The sequence below is a fragment of the Lasioglossum baleicum genome, chromosome 10 (assembly GCF_051020765.1).
Source record: "Lasioglossum baleicum chromosome 10, iyLasBale1, whole genome shotgun sequence".
Taxonomy (NCBI): Eukaryota; Metazoa; Arthropoda; class Insecta; order Hymenoptera; family Halictidae; genus Lasioglossum; species Lasioglossum baleicum.
The window spans coordinates 15,623,893-15,650,979 of NC_134938.1; the positions used below are offsets into that span (position 1 = coordinate 15,623,893).

General features: G+C 38.8%; 2 protein-coding genes and 1 long non-coding RNA gene across 9 annotated transcripts in view; all 3 read right to left on the bottom strand.

The window, feature by feature from the left end:
* The window catches only part of LOC143213078 (uncharacterized), an 832,749-nt gene that overhangs the window by 524,649 nt on the left and 281,013 nt on the right, over positions 1 to 27,087 (bottom strand). The window lies entirely within an intron of this gene.
* Positions 1 to 27,087, bottom strand: part of LOC143213088 (uncharacterized) — a 150,110-nt gene that overhangs the window by 17,047 nt on the left and 105,976 nt on the right. The gene's annotated exons all lie outside the window — the stretch shown is intronic.
* LOC143213080 (uncharacterized) lies at positions 321 to 26,983 on the bottom strand. 2 transcript variants are annotated; one of them, XM_076432587.1, is made up of 3 exons: positions 22,358 to 26,983; positions 18,242 to 18,327; positions 321 to 15,900 (listed from the first exon to the last, which is right to left on the bottom strand). In XM_076432587.1, the coding sequence occupies exons 1-3, from the start codon at positions 22,410 to 22,412 to the stop codon at positions 15,223 to 15,225; spliced, it is 819 nt and encodes a 272-aa protein (XP_076288702.1). In that variant the 5' UTR covers positions 22,413 to 26,983; the 3' UTR covers positions 321 to 15,222. The 2 variants fall into 2 exon arrangements, with proteins under 2 accessions (XP_076288702.1, XP_076288701.1); XM_076432586.1 differs by having other exon boundaries at positions 10,639 to 15,900; positions 22,248 to 26,978.

Below are 27,087 nucleotides of genomic sequence, written 5' to 3' on the forward strand. Positions count from 1 at the left end.
AAATGTATGCGCAGTATTAATAAAACAGCTCGTTTCTCATGTATCAATTCACCTGACGAGTATAATAAAAAAAAAAGAACGGCCGGTTTATTCGTCGAGAGATGTACAGGTAAAATCAAGTAATAAATTCGTATATCGGTCAACGAGCATATCCATCTCGTATCACTCGCCAGGGAGTAATCTGAAATGTAATTAACATTCCTGGTTTTCATTTGCGGCGGTATTCACCGGCGGAGGTGAATTTTCTTGCGAAGGTACGGCAGCACGCGCGTTTGTTTAATAAATGGAATTAATAACGTCGCGCGCGCGAAAGGAAACAGGGACGCGGAAGATTATCAGACTGCGAGATGCAATTACACTTTTATACTATACGTATTACACACGGAGTCTAATTCTTGAAATTGGTATCGCACGCGTTCGATGAAACAATAATGTAACCCGGAAATTCGATATTTATAGCGAACACTGTAAAATATATCTCACGGGGAAGTTAATTTTGGGGAACAATATTTTGTGACAAGTCGGTGCCTGAATAAACAAAAAGAAACGAATAAAAAATAATAAATGAAGAACTTGGTAGTAGAGATTAAATATTACCTACTTTTAAAAATGACATTAGAAAGTTGTACAGGGTTATAACTGGTGTTAAGTAAACATATATTTTTACATTTCTAAATAAATTGGTCCTCGAATAGGCGAAAAGAAAAAGAAAGATAAACGTATTTCGATTATTATTTCTACAATTAATATTATTTTTGCCGAACACGACACTGCAATTAAATGATTCGTTTTGTTCATTGTCTCCGAAAAAGCTCGTTCAAATCGAAGTCGTGCAATCGAAACCGTTCCGTCGCCGAGATCAGTTTCTTCTTGATCATCTTAACTGGCTGAAATGCATTACATCCCGTAAGACGATTGCTTAAACGCGTTTCCCCGACGATATCCCGCCGCCGTCTCGTTCTTGACACGGATTAGTTAACACATTTTGCATTGGTCACAAGAGCCGGCTCATTTTTCACTCTCCGCAAGTCTCCACAATTATCCCGGCGTGACATGCTGCTCGATTACACTGCTACAATATCAATACACGGCGTGAGTCACATCGCATTCTCGGCTGTGTCACCAAGACACAATCTTATCTGCTAGATAGAGTTTCTTGCGCGGCATTTATAATCCTCTTGTCATAACTTACCTCTAAAATGTTTTCCCTACACCTTTTCTTATTATTCCTGCCTTCATCACTTTTTATTCGTTTTAGCCACTCCCGTTTGACCCAATTTTTTTACTCAATTTTTCGAATTTCTCTTCACTGTTCCCTTTAAAAAATTAAAAAATGCGTTTATGCACACCCCTGAAGGGGGTTGTGTCAGACTACACGCTAAAAATCAATCTCTACTAACTTTGTCACGAACTAATTTTTATTCGTTTCAGCCACTCACGTCTGACCCAATTTATTTATTCAATTTTTCGAATTTCTCTTCCCTATTCCCTTTCATTATTCATTTTAGCCACTATAGTCTGTTTGACCCAATTTGTTTACTCAATTTTTCGAATTTCTCTTCACTGTTCCCTTTAAAAAATTAAAAAATGCGTTTATGCACACCCCTGACGGGGGTTGTGTCAGACTACCCGCTAAAAATCAATCTCTACTAACTTTGTCACGAACTAATTTTTATTCGTTTTAGCCACTGCCCCGTTTGACCCAATTTATTTATTCAATTTTTCCATTTTCTCTTTACAATGTTTATGGATCGGATATAACCATAGTTGACATTTGAGGGGAGGGAGCACGAATTGAGGAAAACAAGTGATCCCCTCTCTGCAAGTATCGGATTAGTCACGGGACATTGTAACACATGCTCGACGCAGACGAAAACGCGTCACGTGACCGGGGAAGGGGGGATAGTGTGATAGAAGGGGATGTTAGAATGGGGACACTTAATTTAGCGACTATAAATATAACGTATGTCCAGTGGCGCGTTACCCTACGGGCAACTTGGGCAAATGCCCGAACACAAACCAAGATCCAAGATCCAAATTCTACGTTTCTCTCATAAAGTTATTCAGTTGGGGTCAGGGGCCCCGAAATTCTACTTTGCCCAAGGCTCCAGCTAGTTATAACGCGCTACTGTGTATGTCTATCTTTGTAAACTCTAGAACTGTGCCAATAGAACGGGGTTAAATGACCTTAGGAATCGCCCCTGTCAAGGAAGCACAACAATTTTGGGATATCCTGTGGAAAGAGCTTTATCGTTACAGAAATAATATAATAAATACATAGAAGGCCCGTTTAACCCCTTTTTTGACTGTCGCTCGACATCCACGGTAAGTGGCAGCACTGTCGCACCGCCATAATGCTTCTCGGACTCCGCTATAATACAAATTAAGCATCGAGAACGCAAAAGTAGGCCACCTTAGGGACCATGCGCGCTAGATTGATCTTTTATTTAGCGATTGTGACTATGTAGGGACCCCAAATGTGCATTAGCGAGACGTGATTTGTCATTTGGCGAACCCTTGCAATCCTCGTGTACGTATATGTATCTAGCGGTGTGTAAAACACTTTTTAATGGAACCTTTCATAGCAACAGCAATTTTCTTTGAGAACTAACAAATCACCCTCAATAACGTCATCTAATGGTTTCATTGAAGATTGCAATGTAAAAGAAAGTTTCTATGCTTTCTTTTGGTACAGCACAATTATTGAAAGTCCTATTAATACGCTTCCGGTAGGTAAAGTGTTAACTCCTGGAGAAGCTAGCTTCAGGCCCGACTCCACGCCTGTTCTTTTCACAGAAAGCGCGTTTAACCTAAAGCAAACCTAACATTATTTCAGTCAGTGTAGGTAAACGTAAGCTGTTCCGAAGACGTCATTTAAAGAATACTTATCCTGTATTCGACGGTATTTCCCGGTACCAAGTCCCATTAATCAGTGGCAGATCACGTGACAATCTCGTGAACGAAGTTTTTCCTTATTCCAAGCGTCACGTGTCTACAGGTCGTTGTCAATTGCCAGGCTCGCGAATGATTGATCGATCGGCCAATAGCTCGCCACTCGAGCAGCACTTTTTCCTGGAGCGGCGGACATTTTGTTTCCATTCGATCGCGTCGCCGGGAACACGATAAACCAATTTGCGGGTGAATCGTCGGCGCAATTGCACCAGAGGGGAGCCGAAATTTCGCTCTTACGTCGATGAATGTCCTCTTGTATAATCCGCCTCCGCTAAAGGGGACTTCGTTTCGTCTCGTGTCCCGCGACACCGGGGGTGCCTCTCGCTCATCCCCATGGACAGAGAGAGAGAGAGCGCACACCGTAATACCACCGTGTGCCGGTGATTCTGCAAGGGTGAATATTTTGGGGGTTCCTCGCCCGCTGTTTGTACTGCAGCTTCCGTGGGGGTGGGTTCGATGAACCCAGATTCTCGGGGTATCGATTTGAAATTTCATGGCTGTACAGGGTTATAACCAGACGGAACATTGATTGTTTATGTTCCTCCTTGTGAATTCTGATGGAGGGAACTTCGTACGCTCTTCCATGAACTGGCAAGTCTTTCCTCGGAATATGCTTGCGTGCAGTCGAGCCTCTACAGAGTGTACCAAAAATATTATTGTATTTAACGGCTTCAAGACGAGTTCAACGACCTACACACAATTTCCTTGAAGTGATCTTGAAAATCTGGGTTAATCAGCTTTAAAACAACCATGTCATTCTTTCTTACTTTCAATAATTTAGTTGTGGTCGAGTTAAACTCAACACCCTGTATACATGTAGCTGAGAGATTAAACAACTCGTTTGCAAAGATTAATTAGAACCGTTGATACGTGCCTGTTCAGGTTCCAGTAAAACTCTAGAAAAGTGCGTAGCCGATGTCGCCAGGCCGCGCCTCTGGAAACTCGTCCGCCGCGGCATTTTTACACCGGCGATCTGTGCCCATAAAACGGCAAGAAAAATAGCAAAATGTCCACGGGTCGCTGGACGACCGAGTACGAGCTAGAAGAAGCTTGACAAGCTGGAGGAAGATCGACGATCCCGGCCAAATATGGCGCCCGCGCGCGCGGCTTTGACGAGCCTACTTTCCGCACAATTGCGGCCCGCCGCGCCGTCCTTTACGTCCTTTTGGCCGTCGGAAGTCCTGCGTGTCGTCGACTATATTTATAGTTACGAGCGCGCGAACGAATCCCGTCGGGTGGTCAGAACCCGTCCGGGGGGTTGTATTTACGTTCCGTTTAACTGCATAATGCATGCGCATCAACCGCGTTGCTCCATTTTAATCTCCCGGCCGTCGGATAGGGGCACGACTCACCCCATCGGCCCCCTATAACCCCCCGAGAGGGCTGTGCTCGTGAAACGGGGGGAACGGACCAGCTGCTTCACCATAAAAGCTGGTCGAAACTCTCCGATACATATGTGGGACAGCGACTCTACGTCTCGAAATAATGAAATGAGTTTCTGTTTCACCTTTCCGCTACGACCCCCTCTGGCTTAATCGGCTACATCCCTACCCTTTGTAAAACAAGGGGGTGGACATGCTAGTCCAGTCAACGAAAAGTTGTAGAGGGAAATGGAAGGAACACAATTTTTAACTTTTCAAACTTTTTCACAATTAGTCAACTTTGGAGCGCGGATATCTCGGTAACTATGCGTCCTAGCGATAAGATTATTCTATACAAAATTAAAGCCGACAAAATGTGCCACAAGATTGATTCGATTCAGATCTTTGCTATCTCGCATAGTTACCGAGATATCCGCGCACCAAGTTTACTAATTGTGCTGAAAAGTTAGCTATAGTCAAGTAAGGCGAAAAATGTGAGGCGAAAATTTCTTTTTCACAATTAGTGAAAACTTTGAGATCGGATATCTCGGAAACTATGCGAGATAGCGAAAAATCGAATGCAATCAATCTTATAGCACATTTTGTCAGCTTTAATTTTGTATGGAATGGTATTATCGCTAGGACACATACTTTCGTATCATTTCATATAGGTTCATCCCTTTCGAGGTCCACGTGACAAATTTCGGTCCACCGTGTATGCAAGTGGTTCAACCGTCCAGTTAATCGGCGAACTGGTCTCAGTAAAAAAAAAACTTTTAAAAAAAAAAATTAAACCGACTTCGAAAAAACGCACTAAAAAGTATAAAATAATTTCCATTTAATATATGTGAATACACACGAACTTAAATACAATACAATCTTTTCGAAGGCGGCGCAAAATTGAAAATTTTCGACACTGGAAATTACGAAAATCCTTAAATTGTTCTAAATACTAATATATTTATATTTAAATAATAATATATTTGCGCCGCCTCCGAAAAGATTGTATTGTATTTAAGTTCGTGTGTATTCACATATATTAAATGGAAATTATTTTATACTTTTTAGTGCGTTTTTTCGAAGTCGGTTTAATTTTTTTTAAAAAAGTTTTTTTTTTATTTCACACTTTTTTTTATCTCTGTTATTATCTCTGTCAGCCGTCACATTCCAAATCGTAATTTATAAATATCTGAAAGCGGCAATCGATAGCGGTAACGATGTCGCGTCGTTACTGTTCCTAATGTCTAACATTCAGCGGAGTTCACGACGGTATCACCACCCTACATTTTCGTAAATAAAATCGTAATTAATAAAGAAATGTAAAATTTTTTTTGCACGGGACCATCCCGGGAACATACTCTACAAGATGCAAAAGGTTTCGTTCCGATTGGTCCATCCATCTCGACGTAATCGCTGAACATACATAGAAAAAAAAAGCGAAAAAAAAGGCACATACAGATCGAATTGAGTAACCTCCTCCTTTTTCGAAGTCGGTTAAAAAGGAAACGAGGCCGACCTTCGGCAGCGGCGTGGCGTCAAAATGGACTGTGACGTCTATTACGTACTTGTTGCCGGAACTCGGTTATTCACGTGTACGCAACGAAATTAATGAATTCACTTTCTCCCTCGCCACCTCGCCTGGCCATGGGACGGCGGGCCGTGGCCGTGCGAAGTCGACAGCTTGATTAACTTCTTGCTCGATTGCCTTAACGCTTGCATTCGTTCATCGATCCGCTGCAGGTGCTTTTTCTTCAGTAGAGTTCCTACTCCCTGTCCTACGAATAGAGAAGATCGTCGAATTTCGGCCAAGATGTTCAAGATGCTAAATACGCTGAATTTATTCCCAAATCGATATTCCACTCGTTTTTAATTCATGCCGAGGCAAAAGAAAAAAATTGCTCCGATGCGTCTAACCACTGAGATTGCATGAACGTTTAAGGGGGATCAAAGTACGCTCGATATTTCCGGAAAACTGGGGCAACGAAATTATCATATCTCGCGCAAAAAGCTTGATTCCACTTCAGGTGGAATCGTTCGCGGAGGAAATAAACGGGTCTGCGTTGAAATTCACGATCGAAGCTTAATTGTCTAGGTGAGAGTCTGACTACGGGAATTCTGTTTCCCTCTGTCTACTTTTCTGTCACATTGGATGGAACAAAAAATGCTGGCGTTATAATACAGAATTTCCAATTTTCATGTTATTGATGCAGAAAACACTATGAACTAACAAGCTAACATTGAAACAATCGCTTTTGTAAACAAAAGCTAGGCTGCTCTTTACTTTACCGGACTCAAAATTTCTGCCTTTCTCCTATAAATTATGATGTATTGTATTTGGTATGCAATCCAGTAGATTTGTACCCGGAGAACCTGCAGATCGAAGTCTCGATCCTCTAGGATCAATGGTTCAGGAGTTATGCTTGCTTAAAGTTCAGCAATCTGCAGTGTAAGGGCGGCGCCTTTACCTGTCCAAAACACTGCAGATTGCTCAACTTTAAGCAAGCATAACTCGTGAACCATTGATCCTACAGGATCGAAACTTCGATCTGCAGCCACCCCGGATAGAAATCTACTGGGTCACAAATTTTGAGTCCGGTAAAGTAAAGTTTACCCAGAAGCTACGTTGAACACAAATTGCAAATTGCGAATATACATTTCACAGCATATTGTCAATTACAATATGTATCGTGTGAACAAAAAGCATTGCTAATTGTTGCATTTTAATATGTCGTTATCCCAAAGTTCTAGGAATTCGGAACATTTACGTTTTTTCAGTGAGTGAGACGATGCTTCATAAAGCTTGTTAATTTTTTAAGAGTGTCGCTACTTCTAAGTTTCACATTGTGCTGACCGAAGCACGAGCGTGTTTAAGAATGCAAAAATATTCATATTATTCCTTAAAATTACCGGCTTCGCGAGAAATATTCTGTGACGTAAACCAGGAAAATGATCTTCGACGTGAAACGAAGTCTGCTGATACAACAAACAAACATTGTTTGTCCGTGCTCCTTAAATTACACGTGATTAGACAAAAATGTTGTGTTTCTTTGAAAAAGGTGATACCTGAGGTGATTCCTAGTAACTTTTCCCTTTGCGAAAATATTCTCCGCAGCTTCGTTAACGAGTTATTAACAAAAAGCGCGTACCAATCAGAGCGTGGCTATGGCGGATGGGTTCCAGCTCGGCCAATCTGCACTCCGGGCTCAACGGGGCTTGTCGTAGCCGCGCTCTGATTGGTCCGTGTTTTTCGTTAATAACTGCTTAACGAAGCCGCGGAGAAGATTTTCGCAAAGGAAAAAGTTGCTTGAAATCACCTCGGGAATCCTCTGTTTCAAGTACAACATTGTTGGGACACCCTGTACGTTGAAGGGACACAACCATAATCGTTTATATTTCTGTAATTCCAGAACATCTTCACCTAACGTCTTCCATGCGTGATAGAAACCCGTGAACTACCACCTGACAAGATTTAATTAAGATTAAAGTCGACAATCGGCGTCCTCTCTTTATAAGGCTCCAAAGCCGAATGAAAGTGTTACCTTTCAGGACTCGGAATAAATGGCTGCATTCCTCGTGAAAAAGTTTCCTGGAACAATGGCTCGGGGCGTAAAGTAATTTCGTAATTACATTTGCCCCGCTCTTTATTTATATGACCGTGGTCGGTCTTGGCGTACGTGCCAGCGGTGTTTCCCCGTTGTAAACGGTTCGCAAATGAACCCCATGGAATTCCACGTTCCAGGCCGCGGCGGTAGGATAACGCGTTATCTGGAAACAGCAATTACACTCGCGGAAACGGAGACTACGACTTCTCTCTTTCCGATATCGATTGGCACACTCGGATATTCAGTGTTAAACGGTGCTCGATTTAACCGACGATCGAAATGCCGATTAATTAGGTCGTCAGTTGCTATCTCCAAAGAGGTTGCCAACACAAGAGCAATTGGTTGCGATTAGACTGCGGATTTCATGCATTCGTGACAAAAGTAGGGACGTGCAATTTAAAGCAGTGAACATATTAAAAAGATTTAAGGACATCGGTGTATTAGTTTCAACTATACAAGATAATTAGAAGAAGAAGAGGGTAAACTCTACTTCACCGGAACCAAAATTAGTATATTCTCCTACAAATTATGACGTATTTGCTATGTAATCTGGTAGATTTGTACTCGGAGAACCTGCAGATCCAAGCTTCGATCCTCTAGGATCAATGGTTCAAGAGTTCTGCTTGTTTAAAGTTGAGCATTTTTCAGTGTTTTTGACAGGTTTTAGAAATCGCTCAACTTTAAACGTTTATAACTTTTGAACCATTAATGCACCAGGATCGAAACTTGGATTTCTGCTGAACATTATATAGACATTTATAAATCTACTGGATAACATAGGGAAAAGTTTGAAAACACTGCAGATTGCTCAACTTTAAACAAGCATAACTCCTGAACCATTGATCCTAGAGGATCGAAACTTCGATCTGCAGCCGTGCCGGGTACAAATCTACTGGATTACATACCAAAGGCACAAATTTTGAGTCCGGTAAAGTAAAGAGCAGGCGAAGAAGATGTTTCTTAACAATGAGCAAAAGGATTGTTGATAAAGATACATAAAAATTTCTGTTGTTTCCAAAGGACAGATCCACAGTCAGCGAGCAGCTCATTAATTTCGATCATCCCTGATCATGAAATATTTACGTTCAACTATTCCACGCGGTCCCTAGTCGCGAGTTCAATTATTTCCGAAAACCGGAACCTGCTTTAACAGATATAAACTTACTTCAGAAAGCCAGTTACGAGGGCGGTCATGTTAAGCAAACTTTACGACGTTACATTGGCCCGTTACACCTCGGTTATTTGCCTCCGCCACCGTGGAGCATCAACTTATCTGGTTGCATTTGTCGCTTGCTGCGTAACCGGAAATACGTTCGGCTTGCTCTTGGTTTAAATCCGTCGCGGAAGGTTTAAACCGATTATACTTCCGAACTATACAACCTACCGAACAAACAATATTTCCCACTAAACAAGGTAATCCTGGCTTAGGAGAAACGGACAAATAGCAATCTACAGTCTCTGCGTCGCGTGAAGTAAAATAACGTTCTATGGAGAAGCACAGACTGCTGCCGAATAATGAAATTATGCCTCGTACGCGTAAAAATAGGAGTTCTGAGGGAGACAGCGGTCTAGGTCTAGATCGAGCTTGGATTCGACCCGATCATTAAACCATGCGAGAAATGTGGAAAACGAGACCACATTGCTCAGCTTGATCGGGACAAAGTTACACTCCGGGACAAAAAGATAGCACATCATCTATTTTTCCTCGTTTGATAAATTAAACTGAAGAAAATGAATGTTTTAATATGTCAACATATTCCAACATGCCTGTACGTACAATGCACTGAATATCATCCACCATATTTACTTCAATAGAATTTTCGAAATGGAAACCCCCAAAATTCATCTGAGGGGGTGTGCGTAACAACATTTCCCCACTGCCCAGAAAAAACAATAAAAAAGGTCTAGATTGAGCTTTTATCTAGCGCTTTTGACTACTGAACAGCCCCATCTTTGCATTATCGAGGAATGAGAATTATCCTGGAAACAAGAGTACCCCCTGAATGGATGAAATTGATTTGCAAAATGAATTCGTCTTGCAAAAGGGCGAATTTCGAGTGCAAACCCTATAATGTCGAGCCAGTCTCGACGCAGAGCTGAAAAGGGTTAAGTCTTGCTGAAAACAGCAGGTAATTCGTGTCGGTGGGTACGCGATGACGGTTTCAGGCTCGCAGTTGGCCAGCGCAATTGAACTGTCCACGCATAACCAACCGAGCAGATAAATCGCGCGCAATTACCGTCCGCCAAATTGAATCACGCGCCATCCTCGGATAGAAGTCACATTTCACCCTTATCGGTACGAGGCTGGTTCGTTATTTATCTTTCCTAACGAGATTGTCTGTTTTTTTCTTCCCTTCTCCGGACCCGCCGAGGAACGGAGCGAGAACGAAAGAAATAAAAAGCCGAGAGAAGCACAAAACCGGAAGAGAAATTCCGGCTTGGTTTCAGCTTCAGATTCAACGGCGTAAGGAGCAAATAATTTTAATTACAGCCGACCGGCGTGAGCGTTCCTAATTGCATCGCGGATCCTCGAGGATCCTTTCATGTTTGCGAGTGGGCAACGAATAATTAAAAAGAATAACGGTCCACCTATTCTGACGGGGAAAGCACGTGATACTGGGACGTAGACCTATCTTCTTGGCGCACGCCGACTGTCTGCGAATCAACGGATCTCCGCTCGTCCACAGAAAATTGTAACTGAACGCAATATTGTCCGCGCTAATTCTTTTCACGGTGATAATAGCAGTGGTAATAACGTCATTACCGCAACGCTACACAAGAAACAGAAGATAAATAAAATGGAAATAATATGTAATAGTAATTATTAACCTGCGAATTTTTTCTTTTTGCAAAATAAAACATGTCTGCATTGATTGCAAGACACAGGGGCCAAATAAACATTTCATTCTTCTTTTGATTATCTTGTTAAGGTGAAACTAATACTCTTTATGCAAAATAAAAACCTTCTGCCTGAACTGCGACAAGCTGGGCTAAAATAAATGGGACCGACAGTAACTTTCGTCGACGCTGTGTTTTCATCTGCACGGTCAAATCATCGACAAATGCCTTCATTGACACGGTTTAGCCGACACTAACACGGTCAAATCGTCAATGAAAACAGTGTCGGCCAAATGAGTTGTCGACCAACCCAGGATAACCCAAAATAAATATTTAATTTCTTGTTGTATATGTTTAACAGGTTGAAAATAATATAGCAACGTATTTAAATTCACTGTCAGAAATTGGACCTTAACAGGAGAGTGCCTTTCTCCTACGAAGTTTCGAACCTCTAGGATCAACAGTTGAGGAGATATGGTCGCTTAAAGTTGAGCATTTTTGACAGGTAAGGGCCTGTCAAAAACACTGTCGATTGCTCAACTTTAATCGACCATAGCTCCTGAACTATTGATCCTAGAGAATCGAAACTTGGATCTGCAGGTTCTCCGGGTACAAACCTACTGGATTACATACCAAATACATCATAATTCGCAGGAGAAAGGTACTAATTTTGAGTCCGGTAAAGTAAAGTTTACCCTTTGAATGCAATTTTAAGAATGCACGAAGACATATGATTCGACGACTAAATAATTTTACACAATCTAATAAGAAGTAATTAGCTAACTATTTTTAATTAAAATGAATTTGAAATGGTCTCCTTTGTTACCCTGCTCTTTCTCCTATAAAATATTACCGAATAATAAAATCTGGAAAGTAATTGAAACTAAGTAGTTGAAACTCTTACTTCCAAAGATTAAACCCTGGATTGCGAATGTAAGTCTAGCAGCAGTTGCAAAGCGCTTCGAAAGGATTTGTCCCAGTTCGCTCTCGCGATGATTGACCAGAGTTCTTCATTTCTATGAAACAACTGGTTGCAATCCTCTTGGGTGAGGCCATCTCTACTGGATCGATTCCAAGATTTAGAAAATGCGACGAGTTGGATATGAGCTTTCTTCCTCCGCGAAAGATATTCTTTCGTTTACCAGAAACTAGATGTCTCAATGGAATTAGACTCGTAATGTGAATGCTAAGACTGGTACAGGTCTGTGTCATTATTGAAATGAAAACATCTTTCAAACTAATGATTTTGTGCCATGAGTGACTCAGTACTTTTGAGTGATGCATTGAAAAATATACGATTCCATAAAAAAAAAAACAAAGTTAACCTTCATATGACCTCTACACGTCCACATGAGAAAAAGATTCTTTTTTAAAATTTATTTTACGTCGTTTATTTACGCTTTGTTAACTGTTGTGGTTATTTTGCGACGGGACCTACAATTTTTATAAGGCGATTATTTGTCGTAAAAAAAATATATTCGAAATTTTATGTCTCGCAGTTTGTAGATGTCTGAACACTGTTTAACTTTTGTCCCAAACAGTTTTTTAAACAAAATTGTTTTATTTGTTTTAATTATAAGCTAAAAGAACTTGCGAATGAAATAATGCAATTATATTCTGCAATTCAAAAAAAATGCGTAGGATGAAAACTTTGCAAACAAATTTATAATTTTATAGAAATATACTTTTGTTTATATTATTTTATTGTAATTTTCCGGCCAAATACAATAGGACGCAGCATCTCTGGAGTGTCATTTTTACTTACGTTAGCTATAAAATTTCAAACCGGACGAATCCGGAACCAATTCTTTTTGCACTGTGATCTCAAACCTTTAACAAATGTAACGAGTCGAGAAAAAACATCGGGGCTCATCCGGAAGTATAACGAAACCGTTAGCGAAGTATTATAGGCGAAAATAATGTTTCCAAATTATTGGTTATTTTCAAATATTAATAACTATACTAATTTAAATAAGGAAAAACTGAAAGCTGTTCGAAAATGCTGTACATACCTAGCAGAAATATTTCTACAACGAAAACATTTACACGATTTCCCTAAAACACCTGATGATCAGTAATAAGCGAACGATGTTTCAGAAAATGGTTAAGAGCGAAAAATGTGCTATAAAATCGCTTAACTCTCGATGAAATATGCTGCTTCATGAATTTTAAAATTAAAAAAGAATGCTGATACATTCCTCAGACATTGATCTATCTCGAACAACAAAATTTGTACAGCTTGCGCAAAATTTTTGAAATCGATTTTTGGCTAGCTTTTTCGTACAAATACCGCACTGTGCGGCGGCGGGATTCGAACCCTAAGAAGAAGCTGATGTGTCGATGTAAAAACAAATTTTAACAAGAATTTTCTTCAGGTACAAACAATTTCGCGGCTAGTTGTACAAACGTCTACCGATCCAGAGGTGTAGATTCGCCCCCAGGACGAAAGACCATAACTTTTCCTACAGCCTGTACAGCGTTCCTCGCCAGCCTGCGAAACAATCACAACTATTCCTTTTAAACAATTTACGACTGGCCTGGAGTTGCTTATCAATCACAAAGCATCATTAAGTCGAGCCCTAGTATTCCAACCGTGGAACAATACACCTAAATAAGGGATCAGTCCGTTGATTACGGAAGAATGGCGGAGTTTACGGACGAAGTGTCTCGCTAAATCAACTGGGATGATGAAAACAGCGATAATAAACGTCGGGGACCGGGTCGGACGAGGCAAACGAGGAAGACGTGAAAGATTGAAAAATACCGGGAATAATAGGTGATGGGGGGGGGGACCGAGCGGGAAGGGGTTGAGAGAGAGAGAAAAAAACGGAGGAAATAGTGAAAGGTACCTAGGTAGAGAAGGGAGGGGGGAAACGGCGGTAGCACGTGCCCCGACGAGCGACGCCACCGGTCGAAATCGGTTCGACGATTCCGGACAGGAAACGGACCCGGCTTCACGGTCGATGGTCAGATCGTATCGATGAAAATTGCAATGGCCTCGCCGCGGTGAAACGTTCCAATTTCGCGAGAGAACAACGACATACTGTGCGCACATGCACACCGACGCGACGCGACGCGACGGCGTACACGGGGAATCGAAACACGTTCGATTCCCGTCCATTCTTCCCGATTTCGCCTATCGCAATTGATACACGTAATCCACAAGAGGAATATTTACGGCCGGAGTAAACTGTTATCGCGAGCCGGCCCCGTGTACGCGCGGTAATTATTACATTGCCGGCCTTTATACCACCAAAGAATTGCTAGAGGTCGTTGCAAGGTCGTTTCGGATGCCTACGGTTTTGTTTACATTTTCACCAACAGTAGCAATACATTCTGTCAAGAAAGTACCGGGAATCGATCATTTAAAAAGCCCGGGGGAACTATACCCTCGGATTGAAACTAGAAAGGAACCAGAATCTTACTAGATTTTGGGTTGTTCCCACATAAAAACCAAACGAAAATTGTCGGTGAAAACACTCCTCAATTTGATCGGGCATATCAAACTTTTCAGTTTATTAATGTCAGACAAGTAAATACACAGTGCGTTGTTACATGTAAACAAATGAAGTGTACATCATCGTAATCGTTCATATTTCGAATGTGTAAACTATGTCAACGGAACAATAAAGGTGTAAGCACAGTGATCAAACTGGATCCAATAACGAAATATCACAAAAGTGTATATAAATATTCGAAAAAAAAGAAATATTAGTTACAAAATCGTAAGACGTGTTTGATTACTTTGCCATGCTCTATTTCTACATATATATATATATACAGTATTGTTTTACGTACTTTCAATTAACTGTTTTACGTACTTTCAATTAGTACACGTTCAAAGATAAAAAGAAGATGGCGCTATCCTCGTTCTCTCGCTTGGTCAACTTTGTATAAAGTCTATGTATATTTTTCTATTTTATCAGTAGCCTGCAGATCTTATTGTAAAAATAAAAATGTTCTACCACTGACTGCGGGGACAACATAAAATCTCTTAGCGACTTTGTTACATTAAAAGCAACATTACAACATTAACAAAGCATTGCCGGTTTATCCCCGCAGTCTAATAATAAGCGTTCAATATATCTATACACATATAAGATGATATACTCGAATATACTATAATATAAGAGGGCAATTACTTAGTACAATCCCTCCAGTTACCACAATTAAGACAATTTGATCTGTGCAGTACGTAGTTCGTTTTCATCCTTTTAGGTTTCTAGGCACCACTGACAAACAAACCTATTACCCATGGCGACCGAAAACGTTCAAGCAAACGTTGCAGGACATCCTAAACTAAGTATCGACTTAACCTTTCACGGTTAAACTGCCGATACTTCCGCTCCGCCTCTCGATTCTCGTTCGAAAATATCTACATAATCTTGGTGCGTCGTCTTTCATAGAATGTTTACTCCGAACTTCTCGTTCGGGATAGTCTCACTGAACAGGAACACGATTGGGAAGACTCAGTGCGATATAGCCTCGTCGTCGAGGTCACTAAGTTCTTCACTTTTAACCTCATAGATCAATTGCACTGAATCCGACCACTGTTGAACATTCGATTGCGTCGCCTCCGTTTGCGTGTGGACGGTGACTGATGAATTTGCGCGGTCGTAGTGGCCCCTGTCAGCCTTGAAAAGTATTTCGCTGATCGCGTGTTGAACAGCGCTCCGCGTACAAGCAGAGTAGCTTTTCGTTTTATTTGCGATGTACGTGCCGAAACATCGGCACTCGTCTTGTGCGAGGGTATGACACGGTTCCGACGGAGTGCTAACCGGAGTCACCGGCCTACGGTGGTCTTCCGGAGTTGAACTGTGGATTATGTTCACGTTCAGATATTTCGGCCTTTTCTTTAGTTTCTTCAGGACTATCCGTTTCTTTGCAGTCGGCAGGCTGTACGTCCCATTGTCAGTTGTGTTCAGCTTTACAATCTTCGTGTTTCTCAGCTTTCGTCCGATGTCCTCCGTCGCTCTCCTCTTCCCTCTAGCGGCCAAACTAGTTCTCGGCTCTTTCGCGGTTTGCTTGGTCTCGCCTATCGGTGTCGCAACAATTTTCGTTTCATTTTCTTCATTCGGCGCCCCGTTTGTAGCTGATATCGGGTATCTTTGGATCACTCTTGTCCTCCTTCTCGCCCGAAGCATAGGCTATGAATATAGTATGCTAGTTAACGATAGTGTACCAGTTTCGAGTACTGCCCGTCCAACGAGAGTTGGAACAGATTTTGCTCGGCTAAGGACCCCACTCTTGCGCTTAGGCTCTGGCGGGAACGGTCGCGATATGAGCTCGGCGTTACCACATCGCTTGTTTGCTGTCTTCGTCATAGTACAGTCATTTGGTTCGAAAAAAAGAGATTACCTGGAAAGTTTTCCGGGAGTTTTGAAAATGGGTAATTTTATAAATTTCGATGTGCTCTTTCCGAATTTCAACTTTGCCACCTCGTATCTTTGCCGCTCGCGCCGCCATATTGGAAAAATGGCGCCTAATAGCAGTTTTTTGACAATATCTCCTTTCCGAATCATTTCACGATAAAAACATCTATATACAAAATTAAACTGGAGAAAATTTCCTACAATTTATGTAATTACAATTTTTTTTGTAAAATCAATAGTTTTGGCGTACGAGCGCCGCAAAGTGTACTTGAACATGCGTTTTGGCTAAAAAAAACTCATTTCATTTTACAAACTTGAGGTTTTTTTTATCGTGGTGTCCCCAGTAAGCCTAATCCGCATACAATGCACAATTCTGAAATTTAGCGCAATCATCTTCGCTTTGCTAAAAAAAGCAAAAATAAAAAATAAAATTTTTTTATTTTTTATTATGTGTAGCCCATCATACCAAACAACTTTTGTAGAAACACTTTTTTAATATCGACAAAGTCTTCTGAGATATACTGCTGATCTCATTTCAGCAGGACAACCTGTTGTATGTATTGAATTATGTACATTTTGAAAATTTCTCCACGTTTAAAATGAGAAATTAACATTTTTTAAAATGTCTCCATGTGTAATTTAATTATCCATTTTGTCTTTACGCACAGTAAAATATTTTTCGTAAATATATACGAAAAACAAATGTTGGTGCAGATGAATAATAGTAGTTTGCGACGCTCATACGCCAAAACTCTATTGATTTTACAAAAAAATTGTTAATACATAAATTGTAGGAAATTTTCTCTAGTTTAATTTTGTATGGTATGGTATGGTATGGACATGATATTTGGTCCCCTCAGGGTTTCAAATTCATTTACCAATCCTCTCCTTTTTCCACTCTCACCATCGCCTTTTCAGCGGGACCTACTGTTTATGGTGGGTTCCGAACCACCTTTTGCCAACAACACGTGAAAAACACCCCGGGTGGGTCACTTTCCGGTTTTTGACCAGACGGTCACCCATCCTAGTGCCGGTCACGTTCCACGTTGTTTAACTTCGGTGATCTAACGAGAACCGGTGCTTTCAACGGGACTACGGTTGTTGGCTAGTTTAATTTTGTATATAAATGTTTTTATCGTAAAATGAGTCGGAAAGGAGATATTGTCAAAAAACTGCTACCAGACGCCATTTTTCTAATATGGCGGCGAGAACGGCAATGATACGAGGTGGCAAAGATGAAATTCGGAAAGACCGCATCGAAATCTATAAAATTACACATTTTTAAAACTCCCGGAAAACTTTCCAGGTGAAACTACCAAATGACTGTACTATCAAGCGATTCGACCAATCGCGGACGACTTGTAGAGCGGAGTAGGGGATACCACGTGGTACCTACGAGTTCCTCTGTGCCAACTCTTGTTGGACCGACAGTACATCGATCACAAATTTGTTCAATCTTGCATCGTGACTTTTTCATTTTAGTTTCACCGATTCGTAACACTACTACAGACGAAGAAATTCTTTTAGTTGTTAGTATTTGCCAGATAATTTATGGCTAGTGTTCCTGATTTCTCAACATTTTTCAATTCTCGAGAAACCAGAAATAAGACTATATTTCTTGAGAATTCTCTAAAATTTTTAATGAAATAAAAAAATATTGGAAAACTTATGATATTTGGAATATCGTTGATAATATTTATCGATATTCATCGTCGATATTATTTATAGTAATTCGTTTTTTTAATGTGTACGAATACTTTGTACACCGACTGTATACGTATTTGTTCATTTCCGAAAATATGTTATAAAATAAAAGAGATTCATAAGAATTTTCCTAGATTTAAATTTCTCGAGAAATGAGAAATAACCAATTATAAAATTTCTCGAGACATTCTCGAGAAGGAACACTATTTATGGCATCAGGCAAAAACAAATGTTGAACAATTGTTATTCGGTGTTATTCTGATTTCGAATATGTAAGACTTGTTAATGCTAAACGGTTACGACCCTTTTACCTATTAATGAATCGCGAGACTGTAATGTGTAATCTAAGAAACGACAAGATGGTGTTTTACAAATTTGCAAATTTTGCATCACTCGAACAACCAATACTTACCATAAGGGTCATACTTGGTGATTTCAATAGAGGGAAAGCTGACTTCTCGAGAAAGGATAATTCATTGTAGAGAGACCAATCCTCGCCTTAAAGAAATTACAATAAGTGTTACAGACCTACAATAACCCTGGAACCTTTGAAATAATTCATGTCCACTTTATGATCAATTGTTTCATGAAAACTGAGTGATTTTTTAGTCACGGAAGTTGTGTACATTTTTTTATACGTGTGATTGTAGTGACACGTTTTAGGAATTAAAAAAAAAAATGTTTGTTTACAACGAACAGCTAGGAATAATGAATTTTTTGAACAGTTTCGCCGCGTATGGTATTTTTCAGAGAATTCGGGCGAATGGAGTGGTATTTACAGTATTTAGCATTCTTTGCATAGCCAGGCTGTTTATTTGCGAATTTTTTGTGTGCGAAACGCGCATGGCTGGCTACAAACTACCATTAAGTTGTATACAAACATAACTCCGTGAAGCGGGAACATGTACACCCGCAAAATATACGCAACGGACATTTTGAAATCTGATAGTCTAGACCTAGTGGTCGGCAAACTGCGGCTCTTCTACGAAAAAATGACGTGTTTAAAATTTAAAATAAATGTACTTTATTATAAATTTTTTATTTTATTTCATTTAAATTCGTCTGTATTCTATATATAAATTGTAAAAAGCTCAACTGTTCTCTATGAGAAAACAGGTTCGATTCGATGTGCACGATGTAAGAAAGATTACCTACAATAAAAATGATCTAGGTTGAAAGAAATGTCTTGATTTTGAAATTAAAATTGCTTCGAGTCCAAAGGGTTAACAATATTTTAATACAATTTTAATTATTAACCCTTAGCTGCGGCACCACTAAAAATTGCTGCGCTATTATTCAAAATATTGTTTACATTATTAAATGTGTCGGTATCTAATCAGTTACTAAACATTTAGGTATTTTACCAATTTTGTACCCATAACCAGAGTTTGGAAAAATTTTATTCAAACAAAAATTTCGAATAACTTTATTAGAAATTTTTATTTAAAAATAAAATTTTTGCCCAGCTCTGCCCATAACATTTGAGAAATCATAGGGAATGGAAATATAAAAATAGCTCCGAGTGCAAAGGGTTAAAAACATGGTTCTAAAGTAATTTGACTCTCGAAAGAAATCTAAATCGTTGCACTGCTGATAGTAAACTTAATTATATGTACTTAATTGTATATATATATTTCTATATACATATTTTGATACTCTGGGTCAGAGTAGAGCCATTGGGATATTAATGTCTGCAGTCGATTGAATCAATCGCCGATTAATTTTTTCATTGTAAGAACAGTGGTCAACCGCGCCGCAGTTTATTTACAATATATATTCTTTACATCCGTGTTGTCGACGAACAAACACGTCGCGTTTCGAAAAAGTATGAATACTGTATAAGGGAGCGTTTTTTTTTTTTTAACGTGTCAAGTGTGACGGTGGTTGTCGAGGAATGAGGGTTTGAGGAATGCACCTCCGCAGCGTCGGTGCTCGAGGGGTAAGTAAGTATGTGTGTCGGGACGAGTGTTCTTAAGCGCAGCCAGTGCGTCGTGAGAGCGGATTTGCGGAGAGAATGGCAGACTGGGGGAAAATCGCGACGGTTTGCTAAAGAGAAACACCATTCCGTTTCCGTCATCACGGATTTAAACATAATTCTTATGAAAACAAAACGATTTAATATTTCAGATATTTACAACAACAAACTCGAGTGGTGACTCAGAGTCACCGTTAAACATTGCTGTATGTACCGTTATTCAAATTATTATTTACATTATTCACAGTTGCAGCAATTAAAACGTCTTTATCCCCAAAAATGTCGTAGAAGAGAAAAGAAAACTTATATTTTCTGTATGGCTACATTTATTTTATATATAGTAATTAATTATAAGTTAAAATTAGTATCAGTGTTAATCATAGAGTCAGACATATCAGAGAATTAAATCAACATACATCGTTGCAGGGCTGGGAAAGATTGGAAATAATTTGATATAAAATTTCAGCGGTGATCCGACTTCCCAATTCTAAGATCGACACAACACCGATACTGTTGCGTGAAATATTACTATTTGATAAAATATTATTTTCTTATATTTGAATGGAATATCTATATCGTGATAGTATTTCTATGAGCTACCATTAAAATATATAAATATATTTCAAAAGAAAACGTTTATTTACCACACAAATTCTGTATCGCATGACGATAAATAAAACTATTTCTAGTTTATTTACTACAGTCGAAACTCAATACCTCGAATCGCAAGGGAGGAACTAAAATCTTCAAGTTATAGAACTTTCGACATTAAAGTCTTCGAGTAAGAGAGATTTACCCTACAAAAATTCGACTTAAGGGGGGGTTTGTACAAGAGTTAATAATTATACTGATTGTAATAGTTTTAAAGAAAGAAAAGATATCAATTTTACATATCATTCTATTCTATAAAATAGTTCTGTAGTTCTGTCACGCAGAAACTCAGAGCAGCAAAGCCTTCTGACGGGAACTGAAAATTGAGCGATGTTACAGTGTGTATTTTTCAGAGAAAGAGAGAGTGAATGAGTGATTGAGTGAGAGAGTTGGGTTGGTGAGCGAAGTGAACAGGGGACGGAGCCTCCTAATAGTAAATATAATCTACCAGGCTCTTACATATTAAACCAATCTGTGATTTGACTCTGCGTTAATGAATCAATGGTATTTTCAACGGTAACCAAAGCAGAGAATACATTTTCTTCATTGCACCTTTCTACAATGCTTCGTAAAACATTTACTGCTGTTTTGGCTTGTTCAGCTTCTAGTCTCAGCTTGTGGAAATTAATTCAAGTTAAAGGAAGTCTTATTTGGATTTATAGAGAGCTTTTCAAAGTGCAACGGAAGGGAATGAACAAAACTTTCCTCTTACAGAGGTTCCCGAGTTAAAGAGATTTGAGTTATTGAGGTTTGACTGTATTTTAATGAAATACCTTCATCACAATAGTATTTCTACGAACTGCTGTTAAAATATATAAATGCTAATTCCATACGTAACTCCTATTTCAAAAGAAAACGTTTATTTGCCACACAAATTGACGATAAATAAAAATATTTATAGTCTATTTACTACAGTCGAAACTCAATACCTCGACTCGCAAGGGAGGAAGTAAAATCTTCAAGTTATAGAGGTTTCGACTTATCAAAGTCTTCGAGTAAGAGAGATTTACCCTACAAAAATTCGACTTACGGGGGGTTTGTATAAGAGTTAATAATTATACTGATTGTAATAGTTTTAAAGAAAGAAAAGATCAATTTTAGAGATAGAGTGAGTGAGTGAGTGAGTGAGAGAGAGAGAGAGAGCAAGAGCAAGGCGCCACAAAGGTTGGTGAGCGAAGCGAACAGGGGACGGAGCCACCTAATAGTAAATATGATCTACTAGGCTCTTACATATTAAACCAATCTGTGATTTGACTCTGCGTTAATGAATCAATGGTATTTTCAACGGTAACCAAAACAGAGAATACATTTTCTTCATCTCACCTTTCTACAATGCTTCATAAACATTTACTGATATTAATGAAATTAATTCGAGTTAAAGGAAGTCTTATTTGGATTTATAGAGAGGTTTTCAAAGTGCAACGGAAGGAAATGAACAAAACTTTCGTCTTACAGAGGTTTCCGAGTTAAAGAGATTTGAGTTATCGAGGTTTGACTGTATTTCAATGAAATACCTACATCACAATAGTATTTCTACGAGCTGCTGTTAAAATATGTAAATGCTATTTCTATTTTAAATATATGAAAAGTTTATTTGCCAAATTCAATATCTAGTCTGTGTGCTATATCAAAAATCTATTTCTCTCCAACCCTGCATGGTTATATGTACGAATTGTTCATGGCAAACTGTCGTGACAATCTCTGTATTGAATAAATGAATACTTTTGTACAACACCGTGACTAAAAAAGAACGCAATTCCCAGCCTTCCGTGGACAAGTAAACCTAACCTACCTTTTCCATTCATAACTTTCAGTTTCTCTCTCCGAAATTTTTGCACAAGACATTTCATTTTCGTCTTACAGTCCATAACCGTCACAGATTCTTCATGTAATTCACTTAACTGCTTTGCGATCGCACACCAGGCAGTGGCTCGAGTCCTTCTTGTTGATTCGCCATTCTGTCGATTCCACAAACAATCGTGTTCCTTGTAAAGTTTTATAAACGTGAGCATCACTGGTTCTTTCCATTGCTGCATGCTTAACGAACAAGCGAAATCAATAATACTCCGGTGAAGATAATGATACAAGTTAGGACGCCACGGTTAACACTTTTTTCCAATTCCAATACGATTAACACAGTATATATTTACTGACACTGACTGACACTGACTGACGCTGACTCACTGACCGGTCTACGTGCATACAAGCATACAGCGCGACGCGACGGCGCAACGGTGCGACGGTTAGGTTAGGCGCAGTTAGGCGTTACTTCAGGTACGTACATAACGAAGCTCAAGGCTGTTTCACAGCAAAATTGCTTCCGAGAGGATATTTTATACTGCGCAAATTAATAAAAAAAAGAACGAGCAGGTAGTGTACACTGTTGGTTGAAAATGATTTATTTTGTTATGTCAAATCTCTAAAAGAAACTGCTTCCCAGTTTCTTGACACTAACCGTACCACGACCGGTCAAATGACATCGCTTTCACATTGACATTGTTTTTTTCTTAACGCTAACCGTACCGAGCACAAAATGCGACTGCTATACATACATTGTTTTATAAAAATTACAACACTGAATTTATTTTTCCTTGCAATTTTTATAATAGTATGTGCTTGAATGAAGATATTCATTTAATGATTTCTAATGGAATTATCCTTGCAGCTTCAATAATTATATATTATTAGTGTTAGTATGCTCTTATCTATTCACAATTAAAACAATGAATAATTATTTTGTTGCTTGGAACTTAATGGGTTAACAGAATTGAATAACATATCCCTTTCCAGGTATACATTTTTGATGAACAATATTTGATCATATATATTTAGCGAGTATACAACTACAAGCCACATAACAATTGCAAAATGATGTACATCAACAGTTTTAATTTTCCCGCTTTGTTTGAACATAATTGAATATCAGAGAATACAGTCGAATATAAAAGGCGACGCGTCCCGCAAACATTGTTTAATATTTCATTTTCATCTTATTTTCACCTGCCCCGGGCTGAATTTGAAATTCGCTTTGAAATTGGTTTACCTAGCAGATTGGTTGGGCCTAGCAGACTGGTCCAGCGGCCCCACCACAATTTTTATTGATATTATGTGGAAAACAATGGTTTTAGGTTGAAAGATAACCCCATAAAATTTTAAGTCGCTAACCCTTCGTATAAGGATGATATGAGGGTAAATATCCTTAACTGTATCATTTTTTCTGTCGGTTGTTAATTAAGATATTCAGATAAAAAAAAACGAAAATACTCGAACTTACCTCCTTCATATCATACATTTTTTTCACCATCGTGATCAAATTATTAAGGGTAGAAAAAAATCACTTAATTTTTTAGGGGTGGGAATTGCAAGTAACCCTTCGAGTGACCACTTCCAAAAAATTCAAGAACAATGTTCTGTTGCTTATCTAACATATAAAAAAGTTTCAAGATGGTCGGATTGGTGGAACATAGTTAACTATTGAAAAACAAATGAAATTACGTCATTATAATAGTATAATGTACAGTGCAGTTAGAGATGGGATGAACTGCTCATTCCGAATCACTAGTGATTCGATCACGTTCGTTCTAAATCACGGTGTTTTTTCACAGTGATTCGTGATTTTTCGTGATCGCTACTGATTGGTGGAGAGCATAGGAACATAACTGTTCTTGGTCACTCTATATAGAAGTCTATGTTCTCGGGACATTTTACATAACAAAAAATAAAAACAAAAATATAAGTTATATCGCATAAAGGCAAAAAGTATACTAAACAATGAAGAATATTGAATAAATTAATAATTAGTAATAACTAATGACTGTGAATTGTAAAAGAAAGTTCAGTTTTAAAATTTTTTCAAACTTTAAACTTTAAGGAATGTTTTACATTGTGTGGTATATTGTATATATAAAAGATATACAAATGTATAAAAATTTAACACAAATATAGTACAGTTTAAATTGAAACAAAAATATAAAAAATTAGTAAATATATTTAGGGTTATATAAAAAAGTTAGGGTTAGGATCAAAGTCGTGATCGCGAAATAATCGAATTATCATATTAAGTAACGTATATATTGTCTGGTATTGGTATTTAAATAAGAAATTGTCTATACCTTTCTACTAATTACATAAATAATACCATTTTTTAACTCAAACATGAAGAAGTACTATGAGTCGAGATAAAAAAGTTAAAATCACAGTCGTGATCGTGATTTTGCGATCACTGTGATAAATCACCGTGAGTGATTTTGAACGCCATCTCTAAGTGCAGTGTTTCTTATCAGGATATTAAGTCCCTTCTAGATCAATTATTTCATTTTAAACGCGACGCATAACATTACATAAGTAGTATACATATAGTTTTATACGCGGTTATGTTATATGTACATATACAGGGTGTCTCATTGTCAGACCACCCCTACCACCCATTTATAATCTAGAGAATAGGTTATTTTCAAATATTCAAAGTGTTCCTTTTATAAATCAGATGTGCTGTTTCAAATGGTGATATTTTTAACTTCCGGTTTCGGCCGGAAATAGTTGATTGAGACCGGAAGTTACATTTTTCAAATGGAACATGGTATTTTTTATTACGAATTCGGATTCTATGCGAAAAAAAACAAGAAACTTTTGTCTGAAACATTTTTTCAAGAAATGTCATTTTATGTCCTTTATGTAACCTTCAAAATGAGTCTTGGTGAAATAATGTTTTTACTATTACGCAGGCACGGGGGCCCTAATGTGAATCACGGGTATTGACTTTCATTTTCACGGGTACCAGTGTTGCATATTCGACGAACCGATAGGAGCTGTTATCAACAACGTTAGACTATCGTTGTGACGTAATATTCGAAAGGAAACGGAATGTTGTCTTCGGAAGTTGTAGTTTTCGTACAACTCGAACAATCGTATCTTGGGGAAAGGAGATACTCCGCTGCACCGCCACACCATCGACTTCATATAATACATATAGTTCCACCTTATCCTATACGTGACTCAATTTACTCACGCGGTGCTGCTCGCAATTGTCGAATCCGTAGACGTTCTCGTTAGAAACATAACTTACGAGCAGCTCCGTGTGCAACATTTGCTTGGTTCACCCTTAGCACTCGAGTGTTCACTCTGAGACACCACTAAAAATTGCTACATCATTATTCTAAATATTTTTTACATTATTCAATTTGTATTTAACGAGTTACGAAACATTCGAGCATTACGTGAGTAATTAAATCCGAAAATTCCATTGAAATTGGTTAATTGGTTTACGAGTTATAATCGATCAAAAGTGGTAAAAAGCCCAAAAATTTTGAAAAACAGCAATTTTTACCACGTTCGATCGTTTATAACTCGTAAACCAATTGGTCAATTTCAATGAAATTTTCGGAGCGTATATAATTTGCACGAGTTGACCAAACACATCTTTGAAATTTTCGTTATTGACCCATCTAAAAAACTCGTAATTTTTACTATTGTTTTTCACAATTCCGACCAAATGCATTTCTTCAATATATTTTCTAGACGTCATTTACTAAACTATTAATTTTAATAAAATCCGCTGTCTACTAACAATGATGTTTAAATTTTTATTTGGCTTCTATTTCTCGCAACCGACGCAGGAAATGTTTATTTAGCGGAAAGATCCTCAATCTAGTAAGCAGTATGATTATAGTAGCGCGTAATAAGTAGTTTTCTACGTCTGTTCGATGTTTGCATTATTTCTACCGTCGCGTCTACTACAATTACCATATTTGCGAGTATCCTTGGGCATTTGCATTTTCACCGGGTGAGTTCCATATGTCGATTGGTATTTATCTCGTACACGGATCAATTTGCGCGAATGATTGCGCTTACGGTTACGATGCAAAGCGACGTGTGCGTGTGTCCTACGCTGGGAACGGTAAAGCTGACGGGGCGCAAACCTCGTAGCAATCTCGACTTCGGTCTTCCAAACGAACCAGACTGCATCGCAAGCGCCGATCGCTAATTCGAATTCGAATCACGCCTCCCGTTCCGTACGTCTCTATGTACCACGATTAAGTTGTATGTCCGTAGTCGACTGTGAAGCGGCGGAACATCGTATCCACGAATGCTGCCATTCGGTTTTGTCATAACACCCGGTAGAACATTTATGTTGTGTCGTTAAACTCGTCCGGACCAGAAGAACCTTTCTTTCTTGCGGTTAAAGCTTAACACAGTTCACCTTTTTCCGATTGTAATTAACTCGATCGAAATTGCACTCGAGCTATTTTAACTAGAATATTATACATTTCTTCCGAACCAGAATTTTACCTCCTGATGATGATTGTGACTCGACATCAGAGAAAGAAAAATGAAACGGGTTTCTATATGTATTTGGTCCTTCCTTTATTTATTTCAAAATCAAAATTTGTGCCCTTCTCCTACGAATTATGATGTATTTGGTATGTAATCCAGTAGATTTGTGCCTGGCGCGGATGCAGATCGAAGTTTCGAACCTCTAGGATCAATAGTTGAGAAGATATGGTCGCTTAAAGTTGAGCATTTTTGACAGGTGAGGGCCTGTCAAAAACACTGCAGATTGCTCAACTTTAATCGACCATAGCTTCTCAACTATTGATCCTAGAGGATCAAAACTTCGATCTACAGGTTCTCCG

Coding starts and splice junctions, on each gene's coding strand:
- LOC143213080 (XM_076432586.1), bottom strand. CDS start 22,491: ATGCAGCAATGGAAAGAACCAGTGATGCTCACGTTTATAAAACTTTAC. Junction 18,328..22,247: donor GAAAGTTATGAATGGAAAAG/GTAGGTTAGGTT, acceptor AATTTCTTTAAG/GCGAGGATTGGTCTCTCTAC. Junction 15,901..18,241: donor CACCAAGTATGACCCTTATG/GTAAGTATTGGT, acceptor CTATATTCATAG/CCTATGCTTCGGGCGAGAAG.